The sequence below is a fragment of the Polyodon spathula genome, chromosome 5 (assembly GCF_017654505.1).
Source record: "Polyodon spathula isolate WHYD16114869_AA chromosome 5, ASM1765450v1, whole genome shotgun sequence".
NCBI lineage: Eukaryota > Metazoa > Chordata > Actinopteri > Acipenseriformes > Polyodontidae > Polyodon > Polyodon spathula.
Window position 1 is genome coordinate 8807879 of NC_054538.1, and position 16000 is coordinate 8823878.

Below are 16000 nucleotides of genomic sequence, written 5' to 3' on the forward strand. Positions count from 1 at the left end.
TTTTACTGACCACATATTAACTGGAAAACACACATTTAACTTTGAGGCCTACTATTACTAGAAAACATAAAATTACAGTAATGGTTGGAGAAATTAAACGAATGCAAGAAGGATGTTTGTCATCCAACCACGCCATGTACAATAAACTGGATTCATGGAATTTCAGTATTCTTTATCTCGGTAACTTGCCCGCAAGACAAAAGCAAGTGCAAAAATGTTTCTCAAAAGCCGCCACTGGGTTTGGATTTACTAATCCCATGATGAATCAGTTTGACTGAAAGATGATAAAAGGAAGTTGTCTGTTTTTTTTTTTTTTTTTATTTTTTTTTTTATCATCAGTAAGTGAATAAATCAGACACAGTATTCTCACAACTCAACTTTTCCAAGATCATCCAGCTCCACGTCACTCAGGTCAATCTCATCCTCTACAGGAAGCTGCAATAACAAACAGATACACTGGTTACCCCCCCAGACGTTTTGGCTTTAGAGCAAGAACGACGTGACATTCCTAAGTACAACAAAAACAATGCAAATAAAAAATTATAGTTCATACTACTAAAATATTTGTCAGACACATATGCAAGAAATCAAACTTCTTAAAATAAGTCATTAAACAAATTGCAAGAATCACAACTTCAATCTTGACCAGCAGGTTTTTTACCCCCCAATTTAATTTACAGCCAAGAATAGAAACAAATGCATCTTTTAAATTCTAATTTATAGAAGGAAATACAACAAATTATCTTTAAATGGGGACATTCAAATACAACCTTTAAAAAAAAAGAAAGAAAAACCTTTTACATAATATTTCTATGGTTTACCTCTCCATCTTTGCCATCCCAAGGCTCGACTGAATTAATGTTTGGAAGTGCGCCTCCACCCACAGTAGCTGTTGATCCACGGCCCATTGAAAGATCCCTGATACAAAAGCAGGATCATTTAGGTTACCAAGTTATTTCCCCAGCTGACACTTTTGAGATACACATTTACTACCAAATTGTACTGCCATTGTGAGCAGCTCTGAAACATGAAATGCCCCAGAACTACAGAGCCTAATTGAGAGCCAATGAATGTACCTGAGAAACTCGTGAATTCCCTGTTCACTGAAGGACCCTTTCAAAAGAGCAAATTTCATTTTTCTATAGTTGACCGCTGCCATGGCTGGGTATCCAAAGCCTCCAATCCCCAGAGATTGCTCAAGATCCATCTGAGCTCCAGCCTCCATCCACAGCCACCTGCAACAAGGTCAAGTGTTACTGAAGAAAAATAAAACATGGTTATCCCCTCTAACCTCATCAGTGCCTTTGAGGGATCATTTTACTGCCTATCCTACAGTGTCAAGGACATCAACTATATTTAAAAAAAAACAAAAAATTGTTGTAAAAACATGTAATCTACAAAACCAAAATGAATGTGACCTGTTACAAAACAATGCCTCTTTCTGGCAAAGTGCTGTTCTGCTTTAAGCATGCTGAAGTTGTAATTTTGTGAGAGGTTGCAGCAGTTGGGGTTACATGCAGGCAGGTCTGAAATACAGATGCAAATAAATGCTTCTTTTTTAGCATTGTGGGTCATAAGATCCCAACAGCTGGGATATGTATAACAATCTTTCTTGCTAAATTAGCTATATGCTTTTTTGCAAGCAATCAGGATTGGACAGTGCTGTTTCCTATACCAAAGACAAAAACATTGTGTTTGTGTGGCAGTCAGATAAAAACAAGCTCCCAGTTAACTGAAACCAACCCAAAATGTGAACCAAATTAATTGGTGAAATAACTGTAAATTAAAACATTTCAACTTTAACCATTTGTGGTCCTATGTCAAACCAGGTCCAACATTACAATTTTTCCTTTCTGGTTCAAAAAGATGTCAAGCACAGGTCTCTAGTCGTTTTTCCTCTAAAGCTGAGAAAAGCCTTCAAAAATGGCCAAGTGAGGCAAGCTGAAAAAAAATACGCATAGTCCCTTCACCACAGACATGTCAAAGTAATAAAATAATGACATGGATAGCATTATTGAAGAGATTGGTGATATAACGAGTGATCAGAAGATGATTTATCAGTATGCACTACTATGAAGAGATATGTGATACATATAGCAAACAAGGGGTGGGGCAGGGCTGGAGATGCAGTACTGAGCGTCAGGTTGATAAAACTGTTTAAATAAAATTACTTTTAAACAGCGCTCACAAAAATAAATTGGGCCTGACGCGCCTGACAGGCACTGAATAAATGGACCGTGGTTAAGGATGTGAAAAAATCAGTGAATTCTGAAATGTGAAAAACAAACAGATCTTGCACTACATTTGCTGCACTAACTAAAATGCAAGATATTTCTTCAATATTAAATTACACCAACCCCCACATCTTCTTCTTGTATTTTTCAGCCATTTGCATCATCACTTTCAGGTAAGCATTTCTGCCAGAAGCTCCTGTCAGACAAGGAATACAGAGGATGTAAATAAATAAATAGATAAATAAATAGATAAAAACAGGTTCTCTCATTGTTTTGATTTTTGTTTAGCAATTGTTAACAAAATGGCTCAAATTCAACACCGTTGGGAAAGCCAAAGTTTGCTACAATTGTTTGTCAGACAGTGAAGCGATTCTGATTTGCATACCTGTGTCGAGGATGTGAGGCAGAGCTGCAATGATACAGAGCTGATAATCTTCACAGGTCTTCTTCAAAATGTCTCCATTAAGGATCTGTTAAAGAAACATACAAAATAGGTTCAGTAAATTGACATTTGCTTACGTTTCAGTACCTACTTGTTCTTTTATTGCGGCGCTCCATTAAAATAGTTAGTTTGATAGATTATACATATTGTAGATAAACTGCAAGTGAGCATATTTAAATAGATTATATTTTTCAACAAAAGTTGAAAGTGACAGATTTAGATAAATATAAAAAAGTTACAACATATGTTATACATGCAAAAGAATATCTAGGACCTATTCAAATACATTTTTATTTTACAAGGGAAATGCAAAGTGAATGTAAAAGCACACCTCCAGCAGCTCAGGCGGTGCTGCATTGTCTGAGTACAGATCAAGAGCACGAGCAACAATGTCAGCTTTGGATCGTCCACCTTCGTAGTCCTCTGGCTGCTCTCCTTTACGGAAAACTTTAATAGTAGGAAATCCTTGAATCTGAGATGAAATGCACAGTTATGTTGATGTGGCCACCATCTCGATACATTTTAGTTTCCAAAATAGGATTGCCACTACCCATCAGAAAAAGCAGAGACTTAACATTTAAATGATCTTCCTTTGCTACAGACGTGTTGAATAAATATATTATTATTCTATTTTATTTAAACGGGTAAGTTACAACAGCTTCACTCACCCCATATCTGCTAGCTAGCATCTGATGCACTGTTGCATCTACTGCTCCAAGCTTCACTTTGCCTTTCGTCTGTTCTTTAACTTCAGCTGCTGCCGCTGCCCACTCTGGTTCAAGGCTAAATTACAACAAATTATTGTTTTACATGACGTACACATTTATCTAAGTTTGTAGACAAAAAGTTTGATATTCTAAGCATTTAAAAAAAAATACAAAAAATACAAAACATTTATTGCTGCAGTCTTTACCTTTTAAAGTGATTTAGCCATTGTTGACAATAGTCATCCATTATGCGACAAGGCCACAATGAAGGCTATAAGAATCATGAAATATGTACAGCAGTACATTCATATCCCAAGGGGACAAACAGGAATAAGACAAAATCATGACAATAAAATACAAATCTTACTTTTTACAATGGCCACACCAAGGTGCATAGAACTCCACCAACCAGATGTCGTCACTGTTCAAAACCTTATTATCAAAGTCATCATCAGTCAGATCAACGACATCTTTCCTGCCTCCACTGCTCTGTGTAAGCAATAAAAATTCACACTTCAGGATAGAATTCAGATCAACGAAATGTCTATTTAAAACAAGAGTTGTTCTGCTCTCACCATGACAGCTACAAGTTACCACTAGGATATACAGACTGCAAACTTTTAAAATGACCACCAGGTCTTGTGGGCCCCCTGATTGTGTGAACCTGTAAGGCTGGATTTCATTTCCCGCACCCCCCACAGGGTATAGCATGGCAAAGCACGGCGGCAGGGGGGCCCACCTATAACAGTTGTAGTGCTTCAGTAAAATACGTACTGAATAGTGTACAAGACATTGCAAGAGAAGTGCTATGGCAGAACAGGTTTACAAACATACAAAATATGTTAGCACTAATCATTTGAATTTCGAAAACTGAGCACTGCTGTCCACCCTCCCCCCTCCTGCTTGTGTTATCCAGAGGCAAAACTTTAATTTCTTCATTTTACATCTTGACAGCAAAGCACCGTATAGCGTAAGCTGTATTGAAAGAAAATGCCCAAACAACCAAAATAAAAGTTGAATGCAAACTGTGCAAATGTATCATGGAGGCACAACCAATCTCCAGGGTCACTTTACAAGTGTAAGTTAATATTACTATCAGTATGTGTTTAGTGGTAGTAAACTGTGTCTGTGACAGATAACCTGCTTGTTACAGTTTGTTAAATAAATAGGTTTTGCCACAGTCCACTGCAGATTGAGCATCAATTACGAGTAAACAAACAATGTGTATTTTTATTAATAATAGAAACATGATTACTGTTCTATAGAACGTATTTTTAAAACTACACAGGAATGTTTTATTCCATTTGTGCATTTCCTGTAAAATAGGATTTTCAATCAGTGGTGACATCACCAGTAAATTATGCAAAATTAGCACCATGGAAGGTTCGAACCTTCCTTTAGCAATGTGTTCAGAACCAAAATGTACCCTTTGTTCCAGCCCTAATTTTATATGTGGCAATGCAATTTTTTTTTTTCTTATTTAATAAATATTGGGCCCTATTTAGGAATGTTCGCAAACCCCTAAGGCAATCACAAATCACTTTTGTGGACAATTAGACACCAGAATCAGGTGCACGTGTAGGCAAATAGACTTTGCCAACCTATCTGATTTACAAACACGTGTTTTTGTGCCCACCTCGGCAAGTTAGCATCAGCGCTGGGCATGGGCTGAACTTTGGAGTATCCTCATTTAAATACAACTGTAGCGATTTAGCAAACCAGCAGTGTTTGCACTTCAGTAGACATGTGAAAACCAGGACTAAACTGTATGTAAATTACATGGTCATCTACAAACACTGGTGAAACTACCAGGAGAGCAGGCAAAGAGAGAAAAAAAATGAAATCAAAGAAATATGGAGTGTGCACCAGACTAATGTGCTATTTTATAATGCGATACTCTGTATTGTGATTTTTGTAACAACTGTAAGTCGCTCCGGTTAAGGGAGTCTGCTAAGAACTCAGTGACATTTAGAACATAAGAAAGTTTACAAACGAGAGGAGGCCATTCGGCCCATCTTGCTCGTTTGGTTGTTAGTAGCTTATTGATCCCAAAAACTCATCAAGCAGCTTCTTGAAGGATCCCAGGGTGTCAGCTTCAACAACATTACTGGGGAGTTGATTCCAGACCCTCACAATTCTCTGTGTAAAAAAGCGTCTCCTATTTTCTGTTCTGAATGCCCCTTTTTCTAAACTCCATTTGTGACCCCTGGTCCTTGTTTCTTTTTCAGGCTGAAAAAGTCCCTTGGGTCGACACTGTCAATACCTTTTAGAATTTTGAATGCTTGAATTAGGTCGCCACGTAGTCTTCTTTGTTCAAGACTGAACAGATTCAATTCTTTTAGCCTGTCTGCATATGACATGCCTTTTAAGCCCGGAATAATTCTGGTCGCTCTTCTTTGCACTCTTTCTAGAGCAGCAATATCTTTTTTATAGCGAGGTGACCAGAACTGCACACAATATTCAAGATGAGGTCTTACTAGTGCATTGTACAGTTTTAACATTACTTCCCTTGATTTAAATTCAACACTTTTCACAATGTATCCGAGCATCTTGTTAGCCTTTTTTATAGCTTCCCCACATTGCCTAGATGAAGACATTTCTGAGTCAACAAAAACTCCTAGGTCTTTTTCATAGATTCCTTCTCCAATTTCAATATCTCCCATATGATATTTATAATGTACATTTTTATTTCCTGCGTGCAGTACCTTACACTTTTCTCTATTAAATGTCATTTGCCATGTGTCTGCCCAGTTCTGAATCTTGTCTAGATCATTTTGAATGACCTTTGCTGCTGCAACAGTCTTTGCCACTCCTCCTACTTTTGTGTCGTCTGCAAATTTAACAAGTTTGCTTACTATACCAGAATCTAAATCATTAATGTAGATTAGGAATAGCAGAGGACCTAATACTGATCCCTGTGGTACACCGCTGGTTACCACACTCCATTCTGAGGTTTTTCCTCAAATCAGTACTTTCTGTTTTCTATATGTTAACCACACATTTGTGGGCTTTCGAGTATAAACTGCTCATGTCAGGTTCTGCCACATTCTGATGCAGACTTTGAAGGAAGCAGATGCTGAACCTGAAGCACCAGTGTGGGAGGCTGCAGATGCTGCAATTGCCAGGCAGGTAAGACAACGCCTTTCAGACAGGTTCACAGGTACACTTGCGGACCAATGAAAAATGAGTACTTTGTTATTGTTGTATAAGACGCAAGCATACTGTCATTATATTTTTAACAGATAAGCATTTATAATAAAAGGCAGCGACAGCGCTCACGGTTCAAAGGTGAGCTATACATGCCTAACTTAACGAAAACTCCTGATTCTTAATGTTTCACTCCCCCGTTGCTTGCTCAGCAAGTGAAACATGAAAAAATATTAATGTAACTTAATTTTACTTACAGATTATTATTTTTTTTTTTATTTCGTAAGTATTCACTGTCCCGTCTCCCCACAGACTGCTAAAAAAAAAAAAAAAAAAAGTAGCCTTGCTTGAGGTGCGTAATCTTCTTACTTTAATTTCAAAATGCCCTCCGTTTGCTATCGCAGACGCACTGGTCCTCTTAAGGGAATGTTGAATCCTTACTGGTTGTAACTTTACTCCCCCACTATGCTTTGATTGGCAGGGCGCATGACTTACTATTTGATGCTAGTTAGAAGTCAGGTCTCATGCGTGGGCTAAGTCACGCTTTCATGCGCTATCGCAGTGCTTCGCAAACGCAGTCATTTTTGCCCTAGCGATAGTGGTTGCGCGTATATTTGCTAAATAGGGCCCACTGTGTCTAAATATCTATTTTTAGATCATGATGTGCTATGAAAAAACAAAACAAAAAAACACAGCCCTAATTACTGGTATTTAAGAGCATGGCATGTTTTTCATGCAGCATACTTGCATATGTATGAATCATGCAAGAAAATAGCTATACCTGTCTTCCTTGTTCAGAGCCACTGCTTTTCCCATCAAGCCTTTCCTTGACCATGGACCGGAGGGAATTCAGGGCTGAATCGACAATGGCTTGGCTGCTCCTTGCACCTAAATAAAGAAATAAAGATATCAACTATGCAACAAAGTGTAAAATCTGTTTGCTAGTGAAACTATGTGGATGGAAGTAAAACTGAGACACAGTACCTTGATAATCCTCTGCCTTGTTCTTATTGGATCCAAAGATTTTGATTGTAGGAAACCCCCGAATGCCATACTGACTACCCAGAGACTTGTGCTGATCTGCATCCACTGCACCAACTTTGACTACACCCTGGTCAAACAAAATGAATCATGTTAGTGTTTTGCTCATTTATTGCTGTAATCGTTCATCCTTCTAAAGGGACTAGCCTAGATACACACTTTCATGCGCCACACTTTAACCCATCTTCATGTGATCAACAGCTTGCGTTACGCTTCTAAATACAATGCTTTCCAATTGGAATATAATGATCAGGTTTGTTAACTTGAACCTTAGCATGGTGTGCTTAATGACTTTGCCTATAAAACTGTATTTGGAAACAGAACAAATAAAGGTAGGGCAGATGTCTATATTCCTGTTTGGTTTTACATATTATTCCTGCAAATCAGCCAAAACAAAATAAAAGTCCTTGCTTTTAAAGCTGTGGCTGCCTTCTTCCAGTGTGGGGTGAGGCTTTGACAATGACCACACCTGCAAAAGAAAGATTTTACTGTAATCTTAATGTGATGCAACATTTAATTTCTGTCTGAATACTAATAAGTATCTACACTGCAAACGAGTCTGTAGTGTATATTAAATAATTCTCTGAATGGCAAAACGTTTGTTAAGCTTGGAGTCAAATAATTCCTGATGTTAGCACTACAAACCTGAATTCTATCCAGATCAGACAGTTGGTCAAATCGAGTCATGCATTGCAAGAAAAAGTGACTGTAAAAGTAATGTTTATATGACATGCACAGTAAATACAAACTGACGTGTAACAATTTAAAGGCTAATCACTGAACAAGCATTGCTAGTCATTGTCTGACAGCACACACGGCGCTGCCAGTATTTAACTTTAAACAATGCAATGAAATATGTAGTTTTAATCATGTTTTCGGTGCATAGGGTCATACGGATACCAGGCTACATCAGCTTAAAATAAATAAATAAAAATAAATAAATACTGTCAGAGCCCCGATCATATTTAACTTACCACGGAGCATAGAACTCTACCAGCCATAAACTGTCGCTCTGTAAAACTTCTCCGTTGAAGTTTGCCGGAGTTAATTCAACAACATCATCACTTGATGAGTAAAAACCATTTACAGTCAGAAACAAAGTACAGGCCACCGTACCTAAAAAAAACCAAACAAACCAATAAAAAATACACAACATTTTAAGCAACTACTTTAGCTACTGTCGTGTAAAATAAAGTAACAAACAAGCTGGCAATTGAAAATAACTCAAGGTAGTGGCTGTGTCGAACAGCTACGTTACATTTAAAAGGGAATTCTGCATTTACTCAGAAAGTCTACTTTTGCTTGGAGCGACAAAGATGCCATCTAATTGTCAATTTTCTTCATACAGTTCAGGTCTGTTTGCATATCTGAGGCCACTTTTCAACCACATGCGTGCTGCATCACCCTTGAAGAACAATGCTCAGCTACTCCACTGAAGCTCAATACTTATGAACTAGGGCGCTATAGGGTAAGCAAATAACGTATTATCATTCTGTCTTTTATCGCACCTGTTGTCATAAAAAAAAAAAAACTGCACAATTAATAGCTTAAAAACAGTGTTCTCTATGTGTACTCTAGTTTTAAACACTCACAGAAACACGCTGATTCCTCAAAGCACTCAAGTATGATTCAAATAGAACGCCATACAGAAAACAACAACAAAAAATGAATTAACACAATGCACTTTGTAATGGAAGTGATAACATATTTAATCATGAAAAGAATAACCTTTAAAAGACAGTAATTTAATTCAGAATCAGGAAGTGTATTGCCACTGCAAATCAGAAAATTGGGCCAACGCAATATACAGTATGGCTACAGTCGTATGCTAACAAAATATCTTTCCATCTTTTAAACACCACAACTTTGACATCTGTACAAATAAAGGCTTATCCTACCTATTAAGTTTTTCATGTTTGATGTTGCCACCATCCGCAACCCTATCTCTCGCCTGGATCAGCTCTCGGTTCTTTCTGCTACTGCCGCTGACACGTGAACAAATCTCGGGCCGTGTCAGGCTCTGATTGGCCTGTTTCAATACTTCAAACGACGTGCCAATCGAATGCCGACGTGTGGTTTTCACACTGAGGAGGCAGAGTACGGAGTGACAGTTCTTCTGCTAAGGGAGGGCCAAATATGCTTTATGTTTTACAAGAAATTGACACTAAAGTAACAGCAACAAAAGTCTATCCATCTCTATTTTTCATGTCTACTAACTTTCCAGATTCACACGAGAGCAGATTTTGCAGAGCAACATCCTGTTTATTTTTTTTATTTGATTTGATTTTTTCAGTGGTGCATGCATGTTTGACGAGCAGAAGTAAGTTTCCGACTTCATGTAGTATTATATAGTTTATAAAATTGCATTAGTATTGCACACTGATCTATCCCCGTGTATATTTCCCAGTGAAATGTTTGTCTGTATTGAAAACTTTGAACGAGGTGATATATTCCACAAAATGAACAAATTGTTACAAAGTATAAGCAATGACGAGGTTTTATAAAGGCTGTATTTACCTTTATTCACCTAACATTAAGTATCGCGATTCTGTAAAATGATCTTTGCAACAAAAAAAAACTTCACAGTCACTGTAAACTCAAATTTACAGACATACATGGATACCTTTAATCCGTGTCGCTGGTTCTATATCGGAGGTGTGCAGCAGGGACGCCTAACAGGAGACGCGTTGCTAGGCAACCCCAATTGAGCAGGAAGTCCTGATTGGCTGTGGGTCGTGCCCGGGGAAGCTGCGCGCAGCTCAAAAAGCAACTGCACCGCCATGCAACACAGAGGGGTGCTTTTGAGTGAGTGAGTGAATGAATGAATGAATGAATGAATGAATGAGTGTGAGTGTGTGTGTGTGTGTGTGTGTGAGAGAGAGAGAGAGAGAGAGAGAGAGAGAGAGAGAGAGAGAGAGAGAGAGAGAGAGAGAGAGAGCGAGCGAGCGAGCTAGAGAGAATTCAATTTCAATTTCAAATGCTTATTGGCCTGACAGATTTTTACAAATATTGCCAAAGCAATGATGGGTAACTTCCATCTTTACAATGAACATTTATAACATATGTAAATGTTACATTAAATAAGTAAAACAAATCACAACAACTATATATAAAACATGTATTTATTCTTCTTTTCTTCCCCTCCTCCCTATGAGAGGGGCCTTAGTGTCACTCCCTGTCCCTCAGGCTGTTCCAGGCGCTTGTGTACTTGGGCTGCCACTTCTATACAGCTTGTCTGCTCTCCGAGGAGAATGGGGAGTTTTTCTGGGTCTGGCAAGTCTGGGAATTCTGTACAGATATGTTGTATTTTTGGGAAGAAGGCTTCCCTTATATTCTTATTTTCACCCTTCTATCCAAGCAGGAGTATACTGCAAAAGTAACGTTCGTGATCTTCTATCTTCACATAGAGACCAGAACTGGACTAAACTTGACTGTCACAGCCAGTTCTTGGTAGAGGAACCCCTCCCCGGTCCAGACGACTCACAAAGTAAACGGTCACCTTCCTGTTGGCGTTTGAAGGCTAGACCGCTGGCCCGCTCCGAGTAGGTTTTCAAGTATGAACTTGCCCCCCCCCCATTCCCCCCCGTTCCCCCGCCTCCAGAGCCACTGTTGCCCCTCAGTGGTGGAACGACCTAACCATGAATATCAGGGCTGCTCAGTCCCTGAACACCTTCTGGCGCCTCCTCAAAACACACCCGTTCACACTGTAAACACCACAACTCTCAACCATACTGGACTACATGGCACCGAATTGTATCAGTACTCCAATCAGCTTGTACTTGCACTGAACTGCTCCATGCCTTGCCGCGGTCAGCTACTGCTCCTAACTATAACTACTTACCATATCTTGTATCTGATTTTACTCTTATAGGTAACAGCACTCCTGAGATATCTCTCTCTCTCTCTCTCTCTCTCTCTCTCTCTCTCTCTCTCTCTCTCTCTCTCTCTCTCTCTCTCTCTCTCTCTCTATATATATATATATATATATATATATATATATTGCATATATAATGTGCTCTTATTTGAAATCATTCGCTTCCATTTATCAAACTCACTACCTGCTCTTACTGGACTTCACTCATATAAGCAAATAGTTACTATAGTCTTAACTGCTCTTAGTCAAACTCGCTTTTACTTATAATTTACTGTATTCTTTATTTTGCTTTACCTTGAATTTGATCTTCTTTATTAAATCTGACACTAGAGCTACCATTGCTGGTACCCTAGTGTCAGCACCTGTGTTATTAAAATTGCGCGCCTGTGCAGCTGTTAACATCCAATGCTCTGTGTCTGCCTGATTATTCTGACTTATTAGACTGTGGGCTACATTTTCCATGCTTGTGAATGTGCAGTGATATATTTTCTAAGATAACATGAGCCATTCTGTCCTCAAGCAATTTAACCAAATTACTGTATGAATTGTTGTTTACAAATGGACGTGTTAAACTTAGTAAAAACATGCAAAATAAATAAATGAAGCACAAATAGATTATTCGTGGCATAAATCAGCAGATTTAACCTTTACTGTTTCATAGAAAAAGAAATCCCTTCATAAATTAAAGAAGATTTTTGAGCAAATTAGGTCGGTGTGTATTTATTAGGCTCATGGTTAATACACATTACTATTTATGACGTACCGTATCATCCACAAATACTCAATTTCCACAGATAATAATAATAATTATTATTTTTTAACATTTTCGCAGGACAACCATTAGAGGGTGCATATTGAGCACTGTATGTATTGTATACACCTCAGCAGTGTCACTTTTTCGATCATGTAAACATTATGCGGGTTTTTTTTCCCCCTGCAAACTAACCCGCCAAGAATCTTACAATATTAAAAACAGACAGATACACTTTTTTTCTGTTGGCTGCGTATTTTGTTCAGAAAATGTAATCGGTAAAAAAAAATAAAATAAAATAAAAAATAAAACAAGATTTACAACGGAATTACAACAACACAGTACATTGTTTTTACATACAGTTATTTTTATATACAGTAGTATCTCGTGAGAAAAGCGATTTAATATTATTAATTAAAAAAAAAACACACACAACCACATGTATAACACTTTAGCATTCTCAAAAAGATAAATGAAACTGCAAAAAAATATATAAACTTTTAAAAGTTATGGATACTGTTTGAGTGTCCGTTGAAAACACGTATTGTTAAAAAATGCAGTGTTTGTAGTTCACAAAGCAGTTGGCCATCTACATATGTTTGAAATAACATTGTGCGCTCATGAATCCCTTTTTTCCACTCTTAAGTGTGTTGACGATTGTGCTGCTTCTCCCGGGATCTGTTTATGATGGCTCACCTGTTTTTGCACCAGAGCTGTCAATTACTTTTCATTAATCGCCTTGCGAATTTATAGCCGAGTGACGCGATGTGGGGGTCTGGATAAATAGCCCTGACAAGACAGAACCCCTGCTCTGGATTCCACTCTAAACAGCAGGCAGTCGGCTGTCAGTTTCGTTGCACTCATTCCACTGGAAAAGAAGGGACCTGTTATACGCCAGGGTACCAGGGAAATAGAATGTGCAGGGGCACCCTGGGCTCTGTGTTCTTCGGTACTGTTTATGCCAAGATCTGTGTCTTCTTTTCTTCCAGGAAAGACTCGATGTGGTAAATTATAGAATAAGGTAACAACTATGAACTTGCTTTTTTGATCCCACAGTTCCATAAAAACAAAACAAAACAAAACAAAAAAAACAACTGTAAATGATTTAGACTATTGCGCATTTTGGAGACACTAAAGGGACCCTAATTCTAATGCATTGGAAATCTATTGACTCGCAATAAGCAAAATGTGGGGAATGCCCAGGATGAGATATGCAAATTGTAATGGTTCAGAGGCAAGTGAAGAAACGGAGATTGTGGTAAATATTGGGGGAGTGAGACAAGTCCTGTATGGGGATATCCTGAACCGCTACCCAGAGACCCGACTCGCTGAGCTAGCCAACTGCTCTTCTCTGGGATACGACGCAATTTTCTCCCTTTGCGACGACTACGACCCTGGGAGGAAAGAGTTTTACTTCGACAGAGATCCAGGCGCGTTCAAGTGCATTATAGACGTGTATTACTTTGGAGAGATCCATATGAAAAGGGGTATTTGTCCCATCTGCTTCCAGAAAGAGTTGGAGTTTTGGAAAATAGATACTAGTTTTCTGGACGACTGTTGCAAAAGCAATTTGAGCGAGAAGAAGGAAGAACTACAAGAAATAGCAAATAGAGTACAGATAATATTGGACGACTTGGAAGGAGATCCCTCAGACGACCGCTGGCAAAAGTGCCAAAAGTTTATTTGGAAGTTTTTGGAGAAACCGGAGTCTTCGCTTCCAGCGCGAGTGGTGGCCATCATGTCCTTTCTCTTTATTCTGATTTCTTCGGTGGTGATGTGTGTGGGGACTATCCCGGAGCTGCAAGTGGAGGATGCCGAAGGTAACCACGTGGAACCCCCGACTTTGGACGCCATTGAGACCGTCTGTATAGGCTGGTTTACCATTGAGTACATTCTCAGATTAATCTCGTCACCGAATAAAGTACATTTTGCCCTCTCGTTTATGAACATCATTGACGTTTTGGCAATAATGCCATTCTATATCAGTTTAAGTCTCACCTATCTGGGTAACAAGATGATGGAGCTGTCCAACGTCCAGCAGGCCATCCAGGCTTTGAGAATTATGAGGATTGCAAGGATTTTCAAACTGGCACGCCATTCTTCTGGGCTCCAAACTCTAACATACGCTTTGAAAATGAGCTTCAAAGAGCTTGGATTGCTACTCATGTATTTAGCAATGGGTATCTTTGTGTTTTCCGCCGTGGGTTACACCATGGAGCAGAGCCACCCGGAGACTCTTTTCAAGAGCATCCCCCAATCTTTTTGGTGGGCTATAATTACCATGACCACTGTTGGATACGGGGACATATACCCAAAGACCACCCTGGGCAAATGCAATGCAGCGATCAGCTTCCTCTGTGGGGTGATTGCCATAGCGCTACCCATTCACCCGATCATAAACAACTTCGTCAAATACTACGATAAACAGAGAGTGTTGGAGACTGCAACCAAGCACGAGCTCGATTTAATGGAACTGCATTCCACAGAGGGGAAGGGAAGGAAAGAAAGCGATGCAGCAGCCGGGGTGAACAGAAGGAACTTGTCTCAAAGCGACAGTTACATTCCGCTTTTATCAGACGCGAAGCATCACACAGAGACACTTCAAAGCTGTAAATAAAGTTTTTTATTTATTTATTTATTTATTTATTTATTTATTTTTTTCAGTGTTGAAAAAAACACCGGGACGATATTTTGCAATCTATAAACAGGGTGAAAATGACTAATTATAATCATTATTCGATTACTTTCTGCTTAGCTCTTTGGTAAAGAGGAATCCGTTCTGTCGCAACAGCAGGTTGGTTCACTTTGAACTATAACATCTTATTGCTGATATTTAAAACATTTTTGCGTGGCGTTATTGTGTCATTAAACAGTTATATAATGTGCATGATTATCACAATAATGTGTGTAATGTAGTGTAATATAGGCTCTTTCTGTATGGGAGATGCCGCTTAGCCTAATAAAACCGTATGTACAATCTGTTTGCTGATCTCATGTTTTGCTTTTGAAAACAATGTTTTATACCGATACTATTTTAATGTTTAAGTCCTAAACAAAATACACGTTCCAGCACCATTTCAACTGCAATCATTTTCCACAATTGTACATGTGTTGCATTTAAAAAAAAAAAAAAAAAAAAACTTGCTACACTATTATAGCGCGCAAAAAACAAAAAACCTTTCAATAGAAGTATGTGTTGTTATTTTTAAAATACATCTAAAGACTTAATCATGTCTCAGTGTATAACAATTGACCCCTGCCTATCTCTTAACTTTTACAGTTATGATTATATTTAGGGATAAACGACACGTGGCTATGAACACAAACGTCTGCACCTCAGAATCTCAGAAACAGGAACAGCTAGAGAAATGTACAACATGGTTTACATCTAATTATACCAAAGAAACTACAAGATAATGTGCATGTGAGTCTGTAGTTTGATCTCAGGGTTCTAGTGACTTTCTGTATGATTATTATTATTATTATTATTATTATTATTATTATTATTATTATTATTATTATTATTATTATTATTATTCCTGGCTAGTGTTATACAGCGTGTATCATCACAATGGCTGACTGTATTCCTGCAGTTTATCTTTAAAGCAGTATCTATCTGTAATGACTGTTCACATTTTCTGTTGAGATCACAGATGCGCTTATGTACACTGGTTTTAACATTGCTTAGTTTTTCTATTCCCTCTAATATGAAACACAATCTCAAACGTGAATAATCTCAGTGGCCGTATTTAGATCCTCTGCTGTTTCGATTCATTTAGACCCCATTGTGACTTTGCTAATCTT

General features: G+C 38.3%; 2 protein-coding genes across 2 annotated transcripts; one reads left to right on the forward strand and one right to left on the reverse strand.

The window, feature by feature from the left end:
* Positions 1–285: 285 nt before the first annotated feature.
* LOC121315514 (protein disulfide-isomerase A6-like) lies at positions 286–9575 on the reverse strand. Its single transcript, XM_041249664.1, has 13 exons — positions 9470–9575; positions 8546–8687; positions 7983–8040; positions 7515–7641; positions 7312–7418; positions 3751–3872; positions 3345–3459; positions 3008–3148; positions 2620–2704; positions 2358–2430; positions 1077–1235; positions 822–918; positions 286–435 (listed from the first exon to the last, which is right to left on the reverse strand). Exons 1-13 carry the CDS (start codon positions 9501–9503, stop codon positions 367–369), a joined length of 1329 nt encoding a protein of 442 aa, XP_041105598.1. The 5' UTR covers positions 9504–9575; the 3' UTR covers positions 286–366.
* Positions 9576–12818: 3243 nt separating this feature from the next.
* Positions 12819–15169, forward strand: LOC121315242 (potassium voltage-gated channel subfamily F member 1-like). The gene has a single exon (XM_041249284.1). It carries the CDS (start codon positions 13383–13385, stop codon positions 14811–14813), a length of 1431 nt encoding a protein of 476 aa, XP_041105218.1. The 5' UTR covers positions 12819–13382; the 3' UTR covers positions 14814–15169.
* The last annotated feature ends 831 nt before the right edge of the window (positions 15170–16000 follow it).

Coding starts and splice junctions, on each gene's coding strand:
- LOC121315242 (XM_041249284.1), top strand. CDS start 13,383: ATGTGGGGAATGCCCAGGATGAGATATGCAAATTGTAATGGTTCAGAG.
- LOC121315514 (XM_041249664.1), bottom strand. CDS start 9,503: ATGGTGGCAACATCAAACATGAAAAACTTAATAG. Junction 8,041..8,545: donor GTAGAGTTCTATGCTCCGTG/GTAAGTTAAATA, acceptor TTTCTTTTGCAG/GTGTGGTCATTGTCAAAGCC. Junction 2,431..2,619: donor GCCTCACATCCTCGACACAG/GTATGCAAATCA, acceptor CTTGTCTGACAG/GAGCTTCTGGCAGAAATGCT.